This window comes from Lithobates pipiens, unplaced genomic scaffold (genome assembly GCF_037356315.1).
Source record: "Lithobates pipiens isolate NorthernLeopardFrog02 unplaced genomic scaffold, aLitPip1_a1.2 Scaffold_13, whole genome shotgun sequence".
NCBI lineage: Eukaryota > Metazoa > Chordata > Amphibia > Anura > Ranidae > Lithobates > Lithobates pipiens.
In genome coordinates, this window is record NW_027507718.1 from 278,889,752 (window position 1) to 278,914,484 (window position 24,733).

Here is a 24,733-nt window from a genome sequence, read left to right on the forward strand (position 1 = left end):
AAGTGAGACATGGCTTAAGCTGGGTATACACAGGCTGAATGTTTGGAGACAACAGCCAGGTTCAAAAAAAAAAAGGCTGACATTTGGCCCGTGTGTACCGTATGTCGGACGTGTATGCTGGAAAACCAGCTGCCGACCAAGCGCTGATCGGAGTGTTCTGGTGAGAGGCCACCCCCCTGTCAGAACACAATAGCTCAGCGGGGAAGTTTGCTGAACTAACCTTGCATGGCTAGTGCAGCGGTTCTGACCAAAGATGACACTATTAATGTGTACCCGAAGCTGAAACTACAAGTGTGTATCCGGCTTTAGGCTGGCCACCCAAGGATCAAATTTTGGTCGGTTCCTAATAAACCAGCCAAAATGCGCTCTATGGTTGGCCATGTTTGCCACCTCCTGCTTGATATCCCTTAGGCTGAAGGAAAAAAAGTCTATATGTCTATATGTGTATGGCAATTATTCCATAGGTTTAATATGAACTGCTGTCATCACCCTTAACCTATTTCGTAACAGAGAATTGCTCCTGCCACTAACTACTAATGGCAAGCTATGTCACCAGGCTGTAGTGTAGTGCTCTCATTAATGTCCTCCCTACACTGGCATTTTTCATACCTTATTGCCCCATACACACGGTCGGACATTCCGACAACAAAATCCATCAGATTTTTTCCGACGGATGTTGGCTCAAATTTGTCTTGCATACACACAAAGTTGTCGGAAAATCCGATCGTTCTGAACGCGGTGACGTAGAACACATAAGACAGGACTATAAACGGGCCAGTAGCCAATAGCTTTCATCTGGTAATTTATTTTGAGCATGCGTGGCACTTTGTCTGTTGGAATTGTCTACACATGATTGTAATTTAAACGATCAGATTTTGTTGTCGGAAAATTTTAGATCCTGCTCTCAAAGGTTGTGTGTCGGAAATTCAGACGGAAAAAGTCCGAAAGCGCCCACACAAAATTGGATTTTCCGACAACACAATCTGAGCACACATTTTCCGTCGGAAAGTTCAACCGTGTGTACAGGGCATGAGAATGCTAATTGGGAGGCTGATTTTAGAAATGAAATGAAGGTACCCAAAATATTTTTGTAACTCCCATATGTCCCTAATGCAGCTTTAAAGCAGTTGTGCAATATATATGAGCAGAACTTCAGCCAAACAACTAAATACAAAAGTAATATACCTAAATATATATGATTTTTTTACTTGCAAACAAAGTTAATTAATCTCAGTCTGCCTTGTGAATTACATATCTCTGACATGCCCAACCAATGGCCTAACCAATGGAGTGAATGCTACTATTTCTTTAGCAGGTTTCATCTGTCTGCTTATTGGACAATGAATGTGCATCATTCAATTTCAGTGTTCTTTACTTCATTAATACCTACAGCTCACAATTCCAAATCCTAACATGTCAGATTGAGGATACTAATACTGTCTGTTAACACTCCAATTGCAGTGTATAACTTTCAAAAGGCAGTCTGATATTCAAAGGACTATGTGATGATTTTTGAAAAACAGATTTCTTTTTAGTCATTCTAGCAAAAAAAAAAAAAAACTAAGGCTGGGTTCACACTAGTGCGAATTGGATGTGGAATCCTTCGCATCCAATTCGCATGACAGGAGATTGTCAGACAGGATCCGGTTCACACATCTCCGTTGTGACTGTGGAGTGAATTGCACAACAGTCCTGTGTGTCTTTGGCTCCGTTTCAAGTCTGAATTCAGGCAAAAATTTGTGCTGAATCGTCCCTGAAACTAAGAACAGGAACGTACTGGACCCCTGTTGTGTCTGCAGTGTGAACCCAGCCTGAATGATTTTTTTTTTAACTGGACAATAAAATGTTTGTATATTTGTAGGGAGTTCCATATTAAAACACATTCATTGTAGACCCGCACATTTATGTCACAGTTGAATGGTAAATGGACAACTGGGTTTTTAGATAACTAGTACATTATACAATATGAACTGTATATAAGTTAGAGTTACTTGGGGCCTTCATAGATTTTGGTCTTGCATTAATGGTCAGTGGCATTAGGATGTTTGTGAGCCTGTGGCAGCTCACCTGTAGACACTGTGCCCAGTGCACATCTTGAGGTGATTGATCATGTATATGTGTGGTTAGCAGTGTCCCTGTGCTCATGCCCGTCTTACAGCCACAGTTACATAAAAGGATGTGGTGTATGGTTTGACACCATTTGTTAACCAGGTACAGAGCAGGAACAGGACACGTGTTTGCTGCTGCTGCACAGAAACCAATGTTGGCGAGCATTTGCATGGGGCATCTTGGTAAGAACAATTAATGACATTTGTAGTGCATTAGCTGTGTTGTGGATGGCTTCAAGGCCAGGCTGTGGATGTCAGTGTTAGTGATGGCCGAACGGTTCGCCCGGCGGTCGTTTCGCGGCGAATTTCCGACTTTCGCCGTCCGCGGGTTCGAACGCCTTTTTCCGTCGTTCGCCCCGGCGGACTTACGTGTTTAATGTATACAAGAACTTTAACCTTTCGTGACACGTTTATCATGTGTTACAGGACAACCAATTGAGACATGACAGCTCATGGACACTTGGACATTCCCCCTAACCTATAAATACACCCGATCCGGTGGCCATTTTACATTCTTTCTTCTGTCACTGTAGGGAAAGGATCCTGTGTGGAGTAGGGACAGAGAAAACGCTAGCTATTTGGTACACAAAAGTTCTTTTCAGGACTGGTATAGGTGTTAGGTCAGCAGCCTGAGTTTCTTTTGTCAGTTTAGATAAAGGGACAGAGCGCTGTATGCTGCTATTTTAGGGACAGCTCAGCCAGATTAGTCTTTCTTCATCATCATCATCATCATCATCATTAGCTGTTACTATCAGGTCCACAAAAGAGCTGTTCCAGCTAATCGTTCCAGCCTACTCTTTTTTGCCAATTTGTATAGGGACAGGCAGGAAGCAGTGTGTCAGGCAGTGAGGATAATTTTAAAGACTTGCTGTTACTATTAGTTCCACAAAGGTTCTTTTCAGGACTGGTATCAGTGGTACGGTAATAGGCTTGTACACGTATAATATTCTTTCTTCCAAATATAGAAAGAATATTATACTTGACTGCTGCCCTTCTGCTGCAGTCTGCTAATCATTCACAACTCACTTGTTCCACAAAGCTCTTTATCAGGACTGGTAACTTGGTCTGTCTAGGGTGCTACGGTACATAGGCTTGGGTGCGGTACAGTCTGCTGTTCTGTAAGGACCGCTATCGGTCCACAATACATAGGGTTGCCGTGCACTACTGCTGACCGCTGCCCTATACTGCAGCAGTCCTTCAGCGGTATAGGGACTGACGCACAGTCTGCTAAACACTAATACACAACCTGCTTGGTCCACAAAAGTTCTTATAAGGACTGGTAACTTGGTATAGGGTGCTACGGTACATAGGCCTGAGTGCAGTACAGTCTGCTGTTCTGTAAGGACCGCTATCGGTCCACAATACATAGGGTTGCCGTGCACTACTGCTGACCGCTGCCCTATACTGCAGCAGTCCTTCATTGGTATAGGGACTGACGTACAGTCTGCTAATCACTAACACACAACCTGCTTGGTCCACAAAAGTTCTTATAAGGACTGGTAACTTGGTATAGGGTGCTACGGTACATAGGCCTGAGTGCAGTACAGTCTGCTGTTCTGTAAGGACCGCTATCGGTCCACAATACATAGGGTTGCCGTGCACTACTGCTGACCGCTGCCCTATACTGCAGCAGTCCTTCATTGGTATAGGGACTGACGTACAGTCTGCTAATCACTAACACACAACCTGCTTGGTCCACAAAAGTTCTTATAAGGACTGGTAACTTGGTATAGGGTGCTACGGTACATAGGCCTGAGTGCGTTACAGTCTGCTGTTCTGTAAGGACCGCTATCGGTCCACAATACATAGGGTTGCCGTGCACTACTGCTGACCGCTGCCCTATACTGCAGCAGTCCTTCAGCGGTATAGGGACTGACGCACAGTCTGCTAAACACTAACACACAACCTGCTTGGTCCACAAAAGTTTTTATAAGGACTGGTAACTTGGTATAGGGTGCTACGGTACATAGGCCTGAGTGCAGTACAGTCTGCTGTTCTGTAAGGACCGCTATCGGTCCACAATACATAGGGTTGCCGTGCACTACTGCTGACCGCTGCCCTATACTGCAGCAGTCCTTCATTGGTATAGGGACTGACGTACAGTCTGCTAATCACTAACACACAACCTGCTTGGTCCACAAAAGTTCTTATAAGGACTGGTAACTTGGTATAGGGTGCTACGGTACATAGGCTTGAGTGCGGTACAGTCTGCTGTTCTGTAAGGACCGCTATCGGTCCACAATAGATAGGGTTGACGTGCACCACTGCTGACCGCTCACCTATACTGCAGCAGTCCTTCAGCGGTATAGGGACTGACGTACAGTCTGCTAATCACTAACACACAACCTGCTTGTTCCACAAAAGTTCTTATAAGGACTGGTAACTTGGTATAGGGTGCTACGGTACATAGGCCTGAGTGCGTTACAGTCTGCTGTTCTGTAAGGACCGCTATCGGTCCACAATACATAGGGTTGCCGTGCACTACTGCTGACCGCTGCCCTATACTGCAGCAGTCCTTCAGCGGTATAGGGACTGACGCACAGTCTGCTAAACACTAACACACAACCTGCTTGGTCCACAAAAGTTTTTATAAGGACTGGTAACTTGGTATAGGGTGCTACGGTACATAGGCCTGAGTGCAGTACAGTCTGCTGTTCTGTAAGGACCGCTATCGGTCCACAATACATAGGGTTGCCGTGCACTACTGCTGACCGCTGCCCTATACTGCAGCAGTCCTTCATTGGTATAGGGACTGACGTACAGTCTGCTAATCACTAACACACAACCTGCTTGGTCCACAAAAGTTCTTATAAGGACTGGTAACTTGGTATAGGGTGCTACGGTACATAGGCTTGAGTGCGGTACAGTCTGCTGTTCTGTAAGGACCGCTATCGGTCCACAATAGATAGGGTTGACGTGCACCACTGCTGACCGCTGCCCTATACTGCAGCAGTCCTTCAGCGGTATAGGGACTGACGTACAGTCTGCTAAACACTAATACACAACCTGCTTGGTCCACAAAAGTTCTTATAAGGACTGGTAACTTGGTATAGGGTGCTACGGTACATAGGCTTGAGTGCGGTACAGTCTGCTGTTCTGTAAGGACCGCTATCGGTCCACAATAGATAGGGTTGACGTGCACCACTGCTGACCGCTCACCTATACTGCAGCAGTCCTTCAGCGGTATAGGGACTGACGTACAGTCTGCTAATCACTAACACACAACCTGCTTGTTCCACAAAAGTTCTTATAAGGACTGGTAACTTGGTATAGGGTGCTACGGTACATAGGCCTGAGTGCGTTACAGTCTGCTGTTCTGTAAGGACCGCTATCGGTCCACAATACATAGGGTTGCCGTGCACTACTGCTGACCGCTGCCCTATACTGCAGCAGTCCTTCATTGGTATAGGGACTGACGTACAGTCTGCTAATCACTAACACACAACCTGCTTGGTCCACAAAAGTTCTTATAAGGACTGGTAACTTGGTATAGGGTGCTACGGTACATAGGCCTGAGTGCGTTACAGTCTGCTGTTCTGTAAGGACCGCTATCGGTCCACAATACATAGGGTTGCCGTGCACTACTGCTGACCGCTGCCCTATACTGCAGCAGTCCTTCATTGGTATAGGGACTGACGTACAGTCTGCTAATCACTAACACACAACCTGCTTGGTCCACAAAAGTTCTTATAAGGACTGGTAACTTGGTATAGGGTGCTACGGTACATAGGCCTGAGTGCGTTACAGTCTGCTGTTCTGTAAGGACCGCTATCGGTCCACAATACATAGGGTTGCCGTGCACTACTGCTGACCGCTGCCCTATACTGCAGCAGTCCTTCAGCGGTATAGGGACTGACGCACAGTCTGCTAAACACTAACACACAACCTGCTTGGTCCACAAAAGTTTTTATAAGGACTGGTAACTTGGTATAGGGTGCTACGGTACATAGGCCTGAGTGCAGTACAGTCTGCTGTTCTGTAAGGACCGCTATCGGTCCACAATACATAGGGTTGCCGTGCACTACTGCTGACCGCTGCCCTATACTGCAGCAGTCCTTCATTGGTATAGGGACTGACGTACAGTCTGCTAATCACTAACACACAACCTGCTTGGTCCACAAAAGTTCTTATAAGGACTGGTAACTTGGTATAGGGTGCTACGGTACATAGGCCTGAGTGCGTTACAGTCTGCTGTTCTGTAAGGACCGCTATCGGTCCACAATACATAGGGTTGCCGTGCACTACTGCTGACCGCTGCCCTATACTGCAGCAGTCCTTCAGCGGTATAGGGACTGACGTACAGTCTGCTAAACACTAATACACAACCTGCTTGGTCCACAAAAGTTCTTATAAGGACTGGTAACTTGGTATAGGGTGCTACGGTACATAGGCTTGAGTGCGGTACAGTCTGCTGTTCTGTAAGGACCGCTATCGGTCCACAATAGATAGGGTTGACGTGCACCACTGCTGACCGCTGCCCTATACTGCAGCAGTCCTTCAGCGGTATAGGGACTGACGTACAGTCTGCTAATCACTAACACACAACCTGCTTGTTCCACAAAAGTTCTTATAAGGACTGGTAACTTGGTATAGGGTGCTACGGTACATAGGCTTGAGTGCGGTACAGTCTGCTGTTCTGTAAGGACCGCTATCGGTCCACAATAGATAGGGTTGACGTGCACCACTGCTGACCGCTGCCCTATACTGCAGCAGTCCTTCAGCGGTATAGGGACTGACGTACAGTCTGCTAAACACTAATACACAACCTGCTTGGTCCACAAAAGTTCTTATAAGGACTGGTAACTTGGTATAGGGTGCTACGGTACATAGGCTTGAGTGCGGTACAGTCTGCTGTTCTGTAAGGACCGCTATCGGTCCACAATAGATAGGGTTGACGTGCACCACTGCTGACCGCTGCCCTATACTGCAGCAGTCCTTCAGCGGTATAGGGACTGACGTACAGTCTGCTAAACACTAATACACAACCTGCTTGGTCCACAAAAGTTCTTATAAGGACTGGTAACTTGGTATAGGGTGCTACGGTACATAGGCTTGAGTGCGGTACAGTCTGCTGTTCTGTAAGGACCGCTATCGGTCCACAATAGATAGGGTTGACGTGCACCACTGCTGACCGCTGCCCTATACTGCAGCAGTCCTTCAGCGGTATAGGGACTGACGTACAGTCTGCTAAACACTAATACACAACCTGCTTGGTCCACAAAAGTTCTTATAAGGACTGGTAACTTGGTATAGGGTGCTACGGTACATAGGCTTGAGTGCGGTACAGTCTGCTGTTCTGTAAGGACCGCTATAGGTCCACAATAGATAGGGTTGACGTGCACCACTGCTGACCGCTCACCTATACTGCAGCAGTCCTTCAGCGGTATAGGGACTAAGAGTTTTGTCACAGGGTCATTTAAAAAATGACATGCAGAGGAAGAGGCAGGCCCTTCCGCAGGGGTGGTAGGGGTAGGGCAGGAGCAACAGGCTTGAGCCAAAGTGGGAAGTTGCAGAAGGTGCGTTCAATTACTTTAAAGGATGCACCAGACTTGGTTGAGTGGCTCGCTCAGCCTTACTCTTCTGCACCCTCCTCATCCTCTCGATCTGCACCCTCTTCTTCACTCTCTGCTATGTGCACCCCCAAAGACACTACCACCAACAACACGACCACCACCACCACCACCACATACCTTCCGCTTGAGTCACTGGAATTATTTTCCGATCCATATCAAGAGGACATTTCTGATGCGCAGCCACTCTTGGTATTGGATCAGGAAGAGGAGGTAGCAACAAGCGCTACTCAGCAGTCTGACGCCAGTACCCAGATCAGCCCAAGGAGGAGGTTGGTCCCCGGTGTTGCTGCCTACTCTACTTATAGCGGTGGGGAAGGTGACGTTGATGATGACGTGTCTAGTGATGTCACGTGGGTGCCCACAAGAGAGGAAGAGGAGGGGAGTTCAGAGGGAGATATGGACCAGCAGATAGGGAGGAGAAGCAGCAATGACTTACATTGCACAGCAGGGACAAAGCAGACTGCAAATGTATCAGGAGCGAGTCATCGACCATGTACGGTCACATCTGGCGCTCCCAGGACACCGGCACATGGCTCCGCAGTGTGGGCTTTTTTTAACGTGTCCGCTGCTGACAATAGCGTTGCCATCTGCAATCTTTGCAGTCAACGCGTTAGTCGCGGTAAGCCCAATACTCACCTAGGGACGACCGCCTTAAGAAGGCACATGAGCAGCCATCACCGAGCCCAGTGGGAGCAACGGAACACACAAAGCCACACTGCAGGCTCTCACCGTCCAGCCTCGTCTTCTACTTCTCCTTCTCCTCTCTCCTCACAATTGTCCTCCACTCCACCTTCCATCACGCCAAGCTCACATTTTTCTGCAAAAAGGCAGGCTTCCGTGGGCCTAATGTTTGAGCGTAAAAAAATGATGACGCCGGATAACCCTCTTGCCCAACGGTTGGCGGCTGGCTTGTCAGAACTCATAGCCCGCCAACTACTGCCATATAAACTGGTGGACTCGGAGGCCTTTCGCAAATTTGTGGCCATTGGAACACCACAATGGAAGGTCCCAGGAAGGAAGTATTTCTCAGAGAAGGGCATCCCAGAGCTATATGGCCATGTTCAGCGGCAAGTGAATGTATCTCTGGCACACAGTGTCGGTGCCAAGATACATCTGACCACAGACACGTGGTCTAGCAAACACGGGCAGGGAAGGTATATCAGTTTTACTGCCCACTGGGTGAACCTTCTGACGGCCGTCAAGCATGTAACCCGTGGCACCCGTGTAGATTTGGTTTTACCGCCACGGATTGCATGCAGGCCTGACTCTTCTTCTCCTCCTCCTACTCCATCCTCCTCCCTCTCCTCCTCAGCTGCCTCCTCCTTTTCCGCTGCTAGCGTCTCTTCCACTGCACCGCCCAAGCTCCCCAGAACCTATTCCACATGCCAGGTGAGACGTTGCCATGCCGTGCTGCGTCTGTTGTGCCTGGAAGCAAAGAGCCACACTGGCCCGGCACTCCTTTCAGCTTTGCGTTCACAGGCAGATGAGTGGCTAACACCGCTCAATTTGACAGTTGGTAAAGTGGTGTGTGACAACGGTGCCAATCTGCTTAGCGCATTGAAACAGGGCAAAATCACGCACGTGCCGTGCATGGCACACGTCTTAAACTTGGTCGTGCAGCGATTCCTTGTCAAATACCCTGGGGTCCAGGACATCTTGCGGCAGGCAAGGAAAATCTCGGCCCATTTCAGAAGATCTTACACGGCCATGGCTCGCCTTGCTGACATTCAGCGGCGACACCATCTGCCGGTCAGACGTCTTATTTGCGATTGCCCGACGCGATGGAACTCAACCTTCTATATGCTTGATAGGCTGCTCCAGCAGAAACGTGCAGTTAACGTCTACCTGTATGAACTCTGCGAAAGAAACGGTTCTGGGGAGCTGGGTTTTTTTTCACCGCGCCAGTGGCTGCTCATGCGCGACACATGCAGACTTCTGCGGCCATTTGAGGAGATCACCAAACTGGTCAGTCGCAGCCATGGCGCCATCAGTGACATGGTACCTTATGCCTTCTTTCTGGAGCGTGCATTGCGTCGTGTCATTGATCAGGCTGTGGAGGAGCAGGAGCGGGAAGATGAGGAAGTCGCAATGCTGGATGAATTCCCAGGGGGGGCTACTCTATCTGAGACAAGTCAACAACAGGAGTCTGATGAGGAGTCAGAGGAGGATGGTGCCGGGGCGGATGAGCAGGAGCAAGAAGAGCATGCTTTAAACCTTTCTGGGATCCCTGTTGTGCGAGGATGGGGAGAGGAGAATGAAGAGGACGACATTATCCTGGATGATGAGCAGGAGCCAGGCCACCACACCGCTTCCACTTTAGTGCAAATGGGGGCCTTCATGCTCCAGTGTTTTAATAGGGACCCCCGTATAAAAAGCATGAGGGTCAAGGACCAGTACTGGGTGGCAACGTACTTAGACCCCCGGTACAAACACAAAATGGCGGAAATGTTACCGCCGTCGCAGAGGGCTGTCAGAATGCAGCACTTCCAGGCCTTGCTTCGAGAAATGCTGCATTCTGCTTTTGCGTGCGCTGGCAGAGGAGCAATTCCCACTCCCAGAGAAGGATTTGCGGGTACCAATCCAACAGCGCCTGCAAGAAGAGGCCGGTTTGAAGATGTGTTGGTGACTTCGGATATGAGGTCATTCTTTCAGCCGACCCATCGACAGGTGTCATCCGGATCCAGCATCAGGGAACGCCTAGACCGTCAGGTGTCCGACTACATTGGGTTAACGGCCGATGTGGACGCTCTGAGGAGTGATGAACCCCTAGACTACTGGGTGGGCAGGCTTGACCTCTGGCCAGAGCTTGCCCAATTTGCAATCGAACTGTTGGCTTGCCCCTCATCCAGTGTCCTGTCCGAAAGGACGTTCAGCGCAGCAGGGGGGATTGTGACCGATAAGCGTACTCGCCTAGCTCACCACAGTGTTAACTACCTCACATTTCTAAAAATGAATGAGGCATGGATCTCGGAGGAATTCAACACATGTGATCAGTAGACCATGTATATGTCTATAAACAATTTTTGGAATCAAGCACACAGACCTTCTTAATTCATTTGGCTCACTTCCCTGACCCAAAAAAGCACACCGTACTATATGCCCCTACCCTCCTCTTTGAAGAGGTTGAGCGGTGTCATATTTCTACTGGGGCTGCTTATTATGAGGGGTTCCCACCATCCCTGTGCTGTGCTGACTTCCTCCTGGGTGTTCTTATTATGAGGGGCTCCCACCATCCCTGTGCTGTGCTGACTTCCTCCTGGGGGTTCTTATTATGAGGGGATCACACCATCCCTGTGCTGTGCTGACTTCCTCCTGGGGCTGCTTACGGTGCTGCTGTCAGCGCTGTATGTCACGGAGCTGCTGTCAGCGCTGTATGTCACGGAGCTGCTGTCAGCGCTGTATGTCACGGAGCTGCTGTCAGCGCTGTATGTCACGGAGCTGCTGTCAGCGCTGTATGTCACGGAGCTGCTGTCAGCGCTGTATGTCACGGAGCTGCTGTCAGCGCTGTATGTCACGGAGCTGCTGTCAGCGCTGTATGTCACGGAGCTGCTGTCAGCGCTGTATGTCACGGAGCTGCTGTCAGCGCTGTATGTCACGGAGCTGCTGTCAGCGCTGTATGTCACGGTGCTGCTGTCAGCGCTGTATGTCACGGAGCTGCTGTCAGCGCTGTATGTCACGGAGCTGCTGTCAGTGCTGTATGTCACGGAGCTGCTGTCAGCGCTGTATGTCACGGAGCTGCTGTCAGCGCTGTATGTCACGGTGCTGATGTCAGTGCTCTGTATTACGGTGCTGCTGTCAGTGCTCTGTATCTCCTGCACCCTCTTGTTTGCCTACCCTGGTCCCTGACCTTCCCTCTCCTCCATTGCCTTCATTAGCTCCATAGTCCTGAATTGTCAGAACAATTTCCCAAATAAAAAAAAAATGCTTGTAGTTATCGATCCCAAATTCACCTCATACATGTATTATGCTATTGTCCAGGTGGTGGGACTACGTGCTACCCCCTAATAATTACCCCGTGGCCGCAAATTCGACCTAAAGGTTTGCGAAATTCGCCTCCCATTGAAGTCAATGGAGCCCGCGGCGAACGGTCGTTTTCGCGAACGTTTGTGTCCGTTCGCGTTTCGCGTTCGCGAAACGTCCCGTCGGAAGTTCGTCCATCACTAGTCAGTGTAAGCAGAAGCATACCGGAGTAATTAAAGAGGCTATTGCTTAAAGGAGAAAGGGACCCTTGGATAAACCCACAATTAAGGGTTGTGATGGAGTTACTGTTACCCTTTCTGTGCCTTATCAAACTTAGCCTCTGTCCCTGAAATTGTTATCAATTTTGAGAGTTTTATCAATTTATTATGTTGAGTCAAGAAATATGCTGAATTTCAACACATCCTTTACTAATTTGTGCAGATGAGGAGGGTGCAGATCAGCTGGGAATGAAGATGGCCAAAAAGTTAGAGGGGTTTTTACACTAGGCAATGGGGGGGGGGGGGGGGTCCAGAGGTAGACATATGCCGCGTACACACGATCGAATTGTCCGGCGTACTTAGTCCGGCAAACAATCCGGTGGATAGTCCAGCGGACTTTCTACCAAACGGACTTGGACACACACGGACACACAGAAAGTCCGGCGTTTGCTAGCGCAATGACGTACAGCACGTACGATGGGACTAGAAAAAGGAAGTTCAATAGCCAGTAGCCAATAGCTTCCTTCTTGTGCTTGCTTCTGAGCATGCGTCATTCTTAGTCCGCTGGACTTGCATACTCACAAACGTATTGTCCGCTGAAACCCAAGTCCAGCGGAAAGAATGGACTGCAAAAATACTTTCTAAGTCCGCCTGACTTTATGCTGAGAAAGTCCGCTGAAGCCCACACACGATCGGATTGTCCGGTTAAATGCGTTTCGGCTGACTAAGTACGCTGGACAATTCGATCGTGTGTATGCGGCATTAGTCAGTGCAGAAAATATTCCAGAGGGTAGTATTGGGGGCATTAGTGGTAGGTTGACCAAAGCACATAAACGCAAGGTAAGTATAGTAGCATGTCCTATTTGCAATCTTGGAACACCCAATAAGAGGATAATATGCGACCAGTCTAAACTATGTAGCATGTTCACCAATGCCAGGAGCCTGGCAGACAAGAAGGGTGAACTAGAGATACTGTTGTATGAGGAGGATTTGGATTTTGTGGGAATTTCAGAGACCTGGTTCAACACCTCTGATGATTGGCTGGAAAACATTCAAGGGTATACCCTTTATCGCAAGGATAGAGGGTAAAAAAGGGGGAGGGGTATGCCTATATATCAAGAATAATGTACAAGTGAATGTGAGAGATGACAGCACTAAGGGAGCTAGGGAGGAGGTGGAATCCTAATGGGTAGAGCTCCAAAGGGATGAAGCTAAGGGGAAAATAATACTGGGAGTATGATATAGGCCCCCTAAACCTGAGGGAGGAAGGGGGGACAGATCTCCTATTACAATTTGGATTAGCAGCAAGGATGGGAAGTGTTATCATAATGGGGGATTTTAACCATACAAACATAGACTGGGCAGAGGGAACCGCGCATTCATCTAAGGCTCGCCAGTTCCTAAGTGTCTTGCAGGACAATTTTATGGGTCAGATGGTAGACGCACCAACTAGAAATAAAACATTACTGGATCTACTGATTAGCAACAATACAGACCTGATCACGGATGTGGAAATATGGGGCAATTTAGGTAACAGCGATCACAGGTCAATTGGCGTCATTATAAATCACACTCAGTCTTCACGAGAGAATCGGAGGGCTTCAGTAACCAAAACTGCAGTGTTTATCTTCATGATACATCACCTTCATGGTTAACAGAGGACAGAATTAAAATTAAACTTGGGAAACTTAACATTTATAAATCAACGGGACCAGATGGTTGTACCCAAGGGTACTTAGGGAACTCAGTCAAGTAATTGCCAGACCATTGTTCCTAATTTTTACTGACAGTCTACTGACTGGAATGGTACCAGCTGAGAAAAGCCAATGTAGCACCAATATTTAAAAAGGGCCCAAAATACATCCCTGGGAATTACAGACCAGTTAGCCTAATGCCGTGTACACACGACCGGACTTTTCAACATCAAAGGTCCGACGGAACAATTCCGGCAGACTATTCGATCGTGTGTGGGCTGCAGCAGACTTTTGATTTGCAAAAGTCTGACAGACTTTAGAAATGGAACATGTTTCAAATTTTTCCGCCAGAACTCTGCCGGACCCAGTTCCTACTGAGAAATCCGCTCGTGTGTATGCTAGTCCGACGGACAAAAACTGACGCTAGGGCAGCTATTGGCTACTGGCTATGAACTTCCTTATTCTAGTCCGGTCGTACGTCATCACGTTCGAATCCGTCGGACTTTGGTGTGATTGTGTGTGGCCAAGTCCGTTCATTCGGAAAGTCCGTCAGAACTCTGTCAGAACTCTGTCAGAACTCCGTCAGAACTCCGTCGAAAGTCTGTCGGACCTAAGTCTGGTCGTGTGTACGCGGCATTACATCAATAGTATGTAAACTCATGGAGGGGGTGATAAGGGACTATATACAAGATTTTAATAATGAGAAAGGTATCGCTAGCAGTAATCAGCATGGATTCATGAAGAATCGTTCTTGCCAAAGCAATCTACTAACCTTCTATGAGGAGGTGAGTTGCCAGCTAGATAAAGGAAGGCCCATAGACGTGGTATATCTGGATTTTGCAAAAGCGTTTGATACAAAATAAGGTCCGTTGGCATGGACCATAGGGTGAGTACATGGATTTAAAACTGACTACAAGAGTGAGTTCAGAGGGTGGTGATAAATGGGGAGTACTCATAATGGACAGGAGTGGGTAGCCCCCAGGGTTCTGTGCTGGGACCAATCCTATTTAATTTGTTCATAAATGACCTGGAGGATGTTCATTCTCTGTATTTGTGGACAATATTAAGCTAAGCAGGGCAATAACTTCTCCACAGGATGTGGAATCCTTGCAAAACGATCTGAACAAATTAATGGGGTAGGCAACTACATGGCAAATTAAGTTTACTGTAGAAAAATGTAAAATAATGCATTTGGGTGGCAAAAATATGAATGCAATCTATACACTGGGGGAAGAACCTCTGGGGGAATCTAGGATTTAAAAGGACCTGGGGATCCTAGTAGATGGTAGCATGAAATGCCAAGCTGCTACTAACAAAGCAAACAGCAAACAAAGCAAACAGAATATTGACATGCATTAAAAAGGGATCAACTCCAGAGACAAAACAATAATTCTCCCGCTCTACAAGACTCTGGTCCGGCCGCACCTAGAGTATGCTGTCCAGTTCTGTGCACCAGTCCTCAGGAAGGATGTACTGGAAATGGAGCGAGTACAAAGAAGGACAACAAAGCTAATAAAAGATCTGGAGGATATTAGTTATGAGGAAAGGTTGCGAGCAGAAGAGACGATTGAGAGGGGATATGATTTCAATATACAAATACCATACTGGTGACCCCACAATAGGGATAAAACTTTTTTGCAGAAGGGAGTTTAACAAGACTCGTTATCACTCATTAAAATTAGAAGAAAAGAGGTTTAACCTTAAACTACATAGAGGTTTCTTTACTGTGACAAGGATGTGGAATTCCCTTCCATGGGCAGTGGTCTCAGCAGGGGGCATTGATAGTTTTGAGAAACTATTAAATAATGACTACAACATACAGGGATATACAATGTAATACTGACATATAATCGCATGCATAGGTTGGACTTGATGGACTTGTGTCATTTCTCAACCTCACCTACTATGTAACTATGTAACTATATCAACTTTAAAGCGGAGGTCCACCCTAAAGTGGACCTTCCGCTCATTGGAATCCCCCCCCCCTCCGGCGCCACAATTGGCACCTTTCAGGGGGGGGGTGCAGATACCTGTACAGTACAGGTATCTGCACCCACTTCCTGGATAGCGCTCTGCGGAAAGAGGCGTAGATTACGCCCCTTTCCGAAAGTCCCCCGCTGCCTGCTGGGAAACACACAGATCCCAGAGGCAGCAGGTCCATCCTCATTGCGCAGCGTGACTTGCGCATGCGCAGTAGGGAACCGGGAAATGAAGCCGAAAGGCTCCACTTCCTGATTCCCATACCCAAGATGGCGGCGGCAGCACCCGAGAGACGATCGAGAGAACGGCTTCGGGTGCCGACATCGCGGGCGCGCTGGACAGGTAAGTGTCACTATTTTAAAAGTCAGCAGCTGCAGTATTTGTAGCTGCTGGCTTTTTAAAAAAAAAAAAAAAAAAACGTGCACTCCCGGCGGACTCCCACTTTAAGAATTACTTATTGCTAGCGTTTTTTGTAAATGAATTTGCACTAAATGCTGTTCCTAAGGGCAATAAAGCTGTTTAACTGCAAGCAATTGTTCTTTGCCTTGAGTAAGCACAGTAGGCAGACAAATCTTGCCATTTTTTTTTGTTTTGATTGGGGGGAGTGTTAATATTGCAGACTTTCATAGATATGTTGCCCATGCCCTGAAAAGCAAATGTCCTTAGGTTTTACCCTGAATACTACAGACATGCATAGGTGCCTATATTATTTTTTATATTCTTTTCTTCTCCACTTATTTTTTACAAAACTAAACCACAAATTATCGTGTCCCATTTAGGCTCCATTCACACTTGTATAACTCCAAAGTTGTGCCGATTTTGGAGTGCAACTTTGACCCAACTTCGGATTGGGTGCACCTTGAATATGACTTTGGCTTTGACCAGTGATAATGGACAACTGTTGCATTGTATAACATTCAGGTACAACTTTCATACAACTTTTTCATACAACTTTTGAGGGTTAACGTTGAAGTGGCCTTCAAATTTCATGAAAGTCAGACCAAAGTAGTGCATGAACTATGAAATTGCTGCAACTTTAAGTTGCACATATATGAATGGTTATCGTTGAAAAACATGGGAAGCGACTTGTAATGCATCCCTGATGTTCAAAGTTGCATGACATGTCGCATAAGTGTGAATAGAGCCTAATACATAGGGCTTGCAATAGGATTTCCCCTTATACATGTTCATCAAAAAGTAATGCTTATTAAGTTCAACACAGTATTCAGATATTTATTGTACCACATGTGAATTTTTTCTGTAATAATAAAACTGTCTGTATAAAAAATAAAAAAAAATGACCTTGCAGTCATATAAACGTGTTCTTTGTTTTTTCCTCAGATACGTTTTTAGGGCAGCCTTGTGGATGGCCCCGGAGCAGGCCCGATGGAAGAGGAAAGAAGTCACCATGATGAGGGCAGTAGATTGAGTCCATTCCTAATACAACCATTGCCTGCTTGCCAAACCAACCCAGCAAAGCTACAAAATGGAGAGTTACCAATGGAAAATGCCCCTCCCCAAGTTAATGGAGAAAGCTGTTTACCAACCAAAAACAGCTACAGTGTCACCCACATGAAGGGAAATCAGGAGTGCTCCGACCTCACACATGAAAACAGCGTGTATCCAAATATACATAATGGTGCAATAAAGCGCACACTTAGTGAGCCTTTGCTATCTGATTTCCTCCAACCGAAAAAAATCAAAGCAGTTGGGGAAGAGAATGGAGAAAATGAAGGTGACTTAAATGGCAAGTACATCCAACAAAGTGTGTCTGACTTCTGTAGCAAAGATGAAGCTGTGAGAACAAGAAAACAGGAAAATCCAAGTGTTCATGTTCCCAGTGAGCAGAACAAAGATCTTAATTCCCACAATGACAACATTGCCTTATCTAATAAAGATAATGCAATGCCTAATGGTGCTACTGTTTTTGCCTCTTCCATGAAGCTTACACATGCTGAACTAATAGAGAAAACGGGATCGCAATATTATCCTGAAAATGTTTCCCTTGCATTGCAAAATACCACACCTCACTCGGTTGCCATTAACACTCTAAATGATGCTAATAAAGACTTGTCTCCTCAAACAAGTCATTCTTCACATACCTCAGGACAGATCACTTCCCAACTAACCTTGAACTCGGTGCTGCCTCAAAGGCCAGATTCCTTGGCTACTGAGGCTCCTAACAGTGACAGCTGCAGCGAACCAGCTGTAAAACCAGGAAGCTATACACATCACATGCAAGAAGAGCAACAACTTCCACAGGAGAAGCCAAAATGTAACTCCCAGGACATACCTGGAAGAAACTGTGACGCTGGTGAGCCTGATCATCAGATTTACTCTACCAGTGGTTCTTACCACCTCCAGAATAACAAACCTGATGAAAGGCTTCCTGAGTCTTTCAGTAAGGAGCGTTACGATTTATTACAAATTAGTAAATTATTTTATGCCCAGGGAACTGACAGTTACCGTTCCAACCCAAACATATGTGATGGAGGTTTTTTAAATTCTCAGTCAAATGGAACATGTCAGTCAATTGATCCAAGAATAACTTCTCAGTCAGATTTTATGCTTGCTCATAATAGCAGAACATTGTCTACCAATGCACTTCCTTCACTTCACTGTTCAGCAGGAGGAGAACCACCTTCAGAAAACAGTGGGCAGAAAAAAATGACCTTTGAGAATCATTCAGAAAAGCAAAATGAGCATACCATGTCACAAAAAGGGAGAGATCATTGTAATGGAACATCTGAGCGCAGTAGGGGTATGGAGGAGCAAAGAAACCCCTACATGAAGTCAAACTGGACAGACTTTCGCTCAAATCATTTTTTGAAGGAAGATGCCTCGAAATCAGAAGACTTACTAAAATTATTAATGGACTCTCAGTCAGAAAATCAAAAGCGGCTTAAACAATATACAAGAAAACAGGGTAGTACTAGTCAAAATATAGAGAGTACTGTGCAACTACCACAGCCTCTAGGGCAACATCTAAATTTCCAAAAGCACTTATCCCAGGCAACAGGTAGAGATACTCAACAGCAAAGCTATGATCTTAAAAACAAAGGTATTCCTTTTTATCAGTCATTTTCAGATAGGCTAACTGGGCATATGTTTGACCCAACATTAAAACAGCACTTAAACTCGCAGAAAGTGGAAAATGAACAATTTCCACACAAGACTCAACAAACACTGCACCAACGGGTTCTGCATTCGAAACCTTCAAGTCCCCAGTACCACCAGGACCAACTTTATCATCAGAGGCCAAATCAAGATTTTACGATGGGCATGGAACAGTCACCGCACAGTCGTAGCCAAACTCTGTTCGGTAATGTACCAAGTAGATCAAGCCCACAAAATCACATAAAATTAGAGGAGAGCAGTCAAGCAGCCAGTCAGTGCCAGAATTTCCATCAATACCATCAGGATATAGAGAAGCAACAAAATTCAAGCAACGTGAATACGCATAGAAAAGGGCAGTATATATCTGAAAATATAGAGCCTGGTAAAGGTAAAGTGGACACATATCAGCAGTACTATCAAACAGAACGGTCTCTTCAGCATGGTCAACATGGCTACCAAGATCAAAAAGGCAACAGCAATATCCCCATTATAAATCCCAGCCAACAGCCAGCCCAGGAGTATGGTAGACATTGTCAGGATATTCAGACCCCAGACAAACAAAATAGATATTTACCACAAAGCAATACTTCTACTCCACTTCCGCAAGATCAAACAGGATATCATTCTCAGTTTGCAAATCAGATGAATTGTATTCCAAAGCATGCCGCTTTGAGGCATCATTTGCTTCAGCGTCGCGAGCAAACTAAACATGATGGTCCCTCTGTACATAGAGCTTCCAAAGTGGAGAACAGCACACAGTCTGCCTGTGCGCGTACACCCAGTGAAAAAACATCAAGGAAAACAATCAAAGAAGAGAATCAGCATTTCAGCCTAGAGAATGCACAACAAAAGAGTATTCTTGAAACAATGGAACAGCAGATGAAACAGTATCCTGGCAAATCAATGTTTCATCAACATGTGTCTACCATTAGATCACCAAAGCATGTGAAGGTGGAGTCTTCAGGTCCAGTGACAATTTTAACAACACACGCAAACTCTTCTACAGGAGACCAACATGTCCATCCAAATGAAAAAACGCCAACCAAGAGAGCAGCAGGCTCTGCTCTGAATAATTTTTTAGAGTCTCCTTCTAAGCTTCTTAGCACCCCTGTCAAAAACCTATTTGATACTCCTGTAAAAACACAGTATGATTTTCCATCGTGCAGCTGTGTTGGTAAGTACAATTTATATATTTACTGTTAGTTAAACTATATTATCATAAATCTGATTGCATGCTGGATTTTTTTTCTATGTAAACAAACCAGGCACCAAAAAACATTTACATGCATTACAATTATACATGTTTGTCTGCACGCTGGCAATACATTGTGATCACATGCTTGGGTATTTCTAGCCTCATCTACTTTCTTCCTTTTTGGTATTTTTAAACTGTTGCATTCAATTTTATTAAACATCACCCCCCCTCCCCTTACCAAATGTGTATGCTTATTGAGCAATAAATATTATATGATACATACTGTGGATGATTTTCGAAAGAAATAGAGACTGTTATTTATCATTTAGCCAGGTGAATTCTCATTTCGAAAAGTGTATGTTGATGTTGCAATGTGAATGTTCTCTTAGCTTGGTAAATAAAGTGAAGCTGTGTTTACTTTGAATACCCAATCATGTGCAAAGGGAATACAAAAGAAGGATTTTTGCTTGCACATGATTCAATGACATCTCATTCACTAAGCTAAGTGATTTACATTGTTATTCCTTTGTTATCAAACCTACTGTCACTAGATGGTGTTTTGCATGTCATCAAACATCATTCAAGAAGCAGTAAAGTAAAGCCGGCCATACATGGATCGAAATTTAGCCGGTTTGCCAGGGACTGGCTGAATTTCAATCCATGTATGGGCACCCTGTTGTCTATCAATTAACTTCTGTACAATCACTTTGTCAGGGTTTTTTCCGAACGATCAATGCCACCAGCTGTAGCAGGCAACACTGTTCATTGTGTTCTGAGGGCTGTAGAAGTACAGCAGGAGTGATTCCCCCATCCGCCTCAAATGTGTGTATGGCCACATTTTTTTTCATTGGACATGCTGGTTGAAAAAACAGAAATTGTATAATGTATGGCCTGCCTAGGAACATATTTGCTAACATACATGGGTTCCCTTGTGTTTTTGTATTCCCTTGTTATCGCCTTCTGGATAATGTGCAATAATTAAAATAGCCAGTGACAACAATTGATATTACATGATTCTTCTGTCTTGCTAAGATTTCTTGGCAACTGAATCATTCAGTTGAGAAGCTGAAGGGGAAGCTGCAGACAAGTTTGAATTGTTATATACTCATATATATATATATATATATATATATATATATATATATATATATATATATATATTATATGTGTGTGTGTTTTGGAGACAGGGGTTGTTTTAGCAAGATAGAGGTTGTTCACTTTACAAGGGAAGTTGCACTTTGCAAGGGAGTTTCCTCAGGGTGAATGTAGTAAAACTTCACTTAGCAGAGAAAACTAAGTCACGTGCAAAGAAAATAAAATATAACAGCATTTTTGCTTGTACATGGTTGGATAATGGAAATTAGCAGAGCTTCACCTCCTTTACTAAGCATTTGAGAAAATGTATTTTAAAGTGTAACTTCCTGTGCAAAGTGGACAGTTAATTTGTCTTTAGTATATCAACTCCATAGGAACATTCACAGACCTAAAGGCTTTGTTTTTCTACCAACATTCTAGTGGGTCTCAGCTTTGATAAAGGTATGATGTGACCCACCAAAACAATTTTGAATGATGCTTTTTATATGCTCCTTTAGATGCCAGTGAGTGCCCTTTTTCTATGGCTAGTTCGTGTATATCTTCAAATATGCATAAAGGCCCTGACATTTTCAGAAATTTTGTAAGAAGTTATAGGGATGGGCTAGAATTTACTGCGTCTCACTAGTGGTCTTCTTGAAAGCAAAAGGGCAACTTAGGATATTTGATTTAATAATCATACAAAAATGTTTCCAGCAAGATAATTTTCCACATTATGGGCCCAAGTTTTGTATATGTTGTAGTGTAAAACTTGCAACTTGGTCTAATCAAAACATATTCTCTTTATAGTCCACCTCTTCTGTTACTCTTACCACCCCCAGGCTCTCTTATTCCCCCATCTTCCAGCTGGAGTCCTTGGAGATACTCTGTACTTACAGGAATGGGAGAACACCTTCTCCCCTTTCTCCTACAATATGGGGAACAGCCCAAGCACTGTCAGGTGAGGTGGGAGTTCTCAGTCCTGCATAAGCTTCGACACAGAACTCTAGATATTTTTGTTTTCATCTAAACACAATACTAGTCAACACAGCTTTGATACAGAACTCTAGATTTTTTTTTTTCATCCAAACACAATGCTAGTCCTGGGCATACAAGGTTAATCATCTGGGTTTCTAATCTAGATTAATCATGTATAAAATGTCCAGGTAATAAGTTAAGGTCGCCCATGCCTGGTTTGAATCTTGGCCGGTTCAGCAGGAACTGGACAAAATTCAAAGCTGTAATGGGCAGGCTGAATCTACCACATTGATCGATCAACTTGAGTATAACCAGCCTGTCTGACTCTCTTGCGATTATTGCTAGTGGCTGCTATGGCCTCTAGCGATAATCACTGTCTTCTCCCGACAAGGATGGCTTCCCCCACCTAACCCTCCTTCCCCGCTTCGCCCCGGAGAAAACAATTGCTGATTCCAATATCAGCACTGCCTGTGTGATGGGGTATCGTACAAATTTTTTGCAAAATGGACCATGTATCGCCTGCCTAACCAATGTTTATCAACAATTCTATTGCTTTAGTGAATTGTTACTGTTCTAATTCGTTTTTGCTAGAAGTACATTTTGGTGTCAATAAAATTTTATAAACATGACATCCCAACTCCTTGCTGCATTTTCCAGATGTCTTTCAATGCTGAATTTTGTAAAAACTTTCCTGAAGACCTAAGGACATTTTTTTTGTGACTTTACACAGATCAAATCGTTGAGAAAGATGAAGGACCATACTATACTCATCTTGGTGCTGGACCGAATGTGGCAGCCATTAGAGAAATTTTGGAAGAAAGGTAAATAATTACAATATATCAGCCATGATATGAATCAGAAAAAGCTATTATTTCATGCTGAAAGAAATACAGTAAAATATATATTTTTTAAAACTCTCTCAATAGATTAGGTCAAAAGTGTGAATTTATAGCAGCACTATATGATGATATGGCATCACTATCAATTGTAAAACCATTGTTGTATTTTTGTTTTGTTTTATTGTGGCATATAAATGAATACTTTAAAATAAGTTGAATTAAGGCTGAATTCCAGGCGGATAAGATTCAAAATTCATACCGCACTCTACAAATGAATAAACGACTAAGCGGGTTGGTCAGTACCAAGATGCGTCTGATCATCAGGTGTGCAGCATACAAATGTGCTTACAAAGAGCAAGATGGGGGGAGGAGAAAGCAGAGTAAGCACAGAAACTACCTCTTCAGTCTGTTGGAGCTCCCCTTTACTGTTCAGTTAGCAGACTGGGAGCAGGAAAGTGTCACCATTGCAATCCTACTTGTTAAGAGGAAGGGGAGATTGCTGTACTAACATTGCTTGTGTTAGTACAGTGATCTGTCAGGTTGTTTTCTTTGTTCAGCCCGCTGGGTTGAACGATAAAAAGAAACTTAGAATGTACCAGGCTTAAGTGCCCTTACACATTGGGCGGGCATCGTTGGACTCCGCTGGCTCAGCGGAGAATCTGTCCGCTGATCCCTGCTGAGCAGGCGGATGAGTGGCCCGTGTCTGTTTCCAGTTATGCAGAGCAACCACAGACACAGCCCACTCTCCTCTATGGGCGGTCATATGTAAACTGATCCCTGTTGAGCAGGCGGATGAGTGGCTTGTGTCTGTTTCCAGTTATGCAGAGCAGCCACAGACACAGCCGCTCTCCTCTATCGGCGGTCATATGTAAACTGTCCGACTGTCCATATACACCCGACTGCCATTCGATCCGCTAGAAAAATGGGGAACAGATCCCCATCCATATGTTTTTGGCAGACAGGATTGGATCAGATGTCAGCGGGTGTCAACGGACACATATCTGTTGACAGCCGCCACTCCATAGAGAAGACTGGAGGGTCCGATTGGATTGAGTTTGGGTTTTTAGGACTGAATGGATGGAAATCCTTTGGCAGGATGGAGGTCATTGTTGACCTTTTTTAAAAAAAAAAAATCTTATGTTTACATTAACTGTTTTTAGGTTTGGCCAGAAGGGAAAGGCCATCAGGATTGAGCGAGTACTTTATACAGGGAAAGAAGGGAAGAGCTCTCAGGGATGCCCAATAGCAAAATGGGTAAGTAATAATAATTTGTATGTTTCCATAAGTCCATAAGAAACCATCCCCTAGGTCACAAATTTAATTATTTACATCATTTATAGATTCTCCACTAGCGGTATGTATAATCTAAAGTTTTTTATGCCACAAGAAAGTACAGTCATACTTTCTTTTACTCACTAATGATTGGGAAGAATTGTGTTGACTTTATGCAATTATATGTGAGCAAAAATATATTTTTTTCAATTTTCTTTGCATGTGATTTGGTAGTTCTTTGCAATATAGATTTTCACTTAGCTTTACCTTATTTGTTTAGCTAAGTGAAAATTAATTTTTCAAAGTGAATATGCTCTTTTAATAAATCAACGCCCTATCCAGGGCCAATTTTGTACAAAATGGGGTGAGCCCATGGAAAATATTACAACGGGAGCCCTTATGCAGAAACTCTGCACTTTGTGACAGGCGTCTTAACAGAACAAGGAGCAAACACATAAAGGTAACTGTGGGTGTGTTTAGGTTTAACAGATAGTGGTAAATCTTTCAGCCTCTACAGACTAAGTACATAACAAACCTCTGAAAACAGTAGTAAACCACCTCCTGTTCTCAACAGCATATTATAGATACATTGACCATAGACAGTAATGTATTGGTTGACAAGGAATAGGGGTGGGTTACAAAAAAAGAAAGCGTATGCAGTCACCTAAGCTGCAATATAATACATTTTTGTTCTTGGGTTTTTTACCCTTTAAGGCCAGCTATGGAAG

At 44.8% G+C, this 24,733-nt stretch overlaps 1 protein-coding gene across 1 annotated transcript in view; it reads left to right on the forward strand.

Annotated features, from left to right (window-relative positions):
* Window positions 1-24,733, forward strand: part of TET2 (tet methylcytosine dioxygenase 2) — a 135,774-nt gene that overhangs the window by 79,290 nt on the left and 31,751 nt on the right. Inside the window, exons 2-4 of the mRNA XM_077476664.1 lie at window positions 16,875-19,824; window positions 22,625-22,715; window positions 23,894-23,987. Of these exons, the coding sequence (XP_077332790.1) occupies window positions 16,920-19,824; window positions 22,625-22,715; window positions 23,894-23,987 (3,090 nt within the window). The 5' untranslated portion in view covers window positions 16,875-16,919. The remainder of the gene's footprint in view (window positions 1-16,874; window positions 19,825-22,624; window positions 22,716-23,893; window positions 23,988-24,733) is intronic.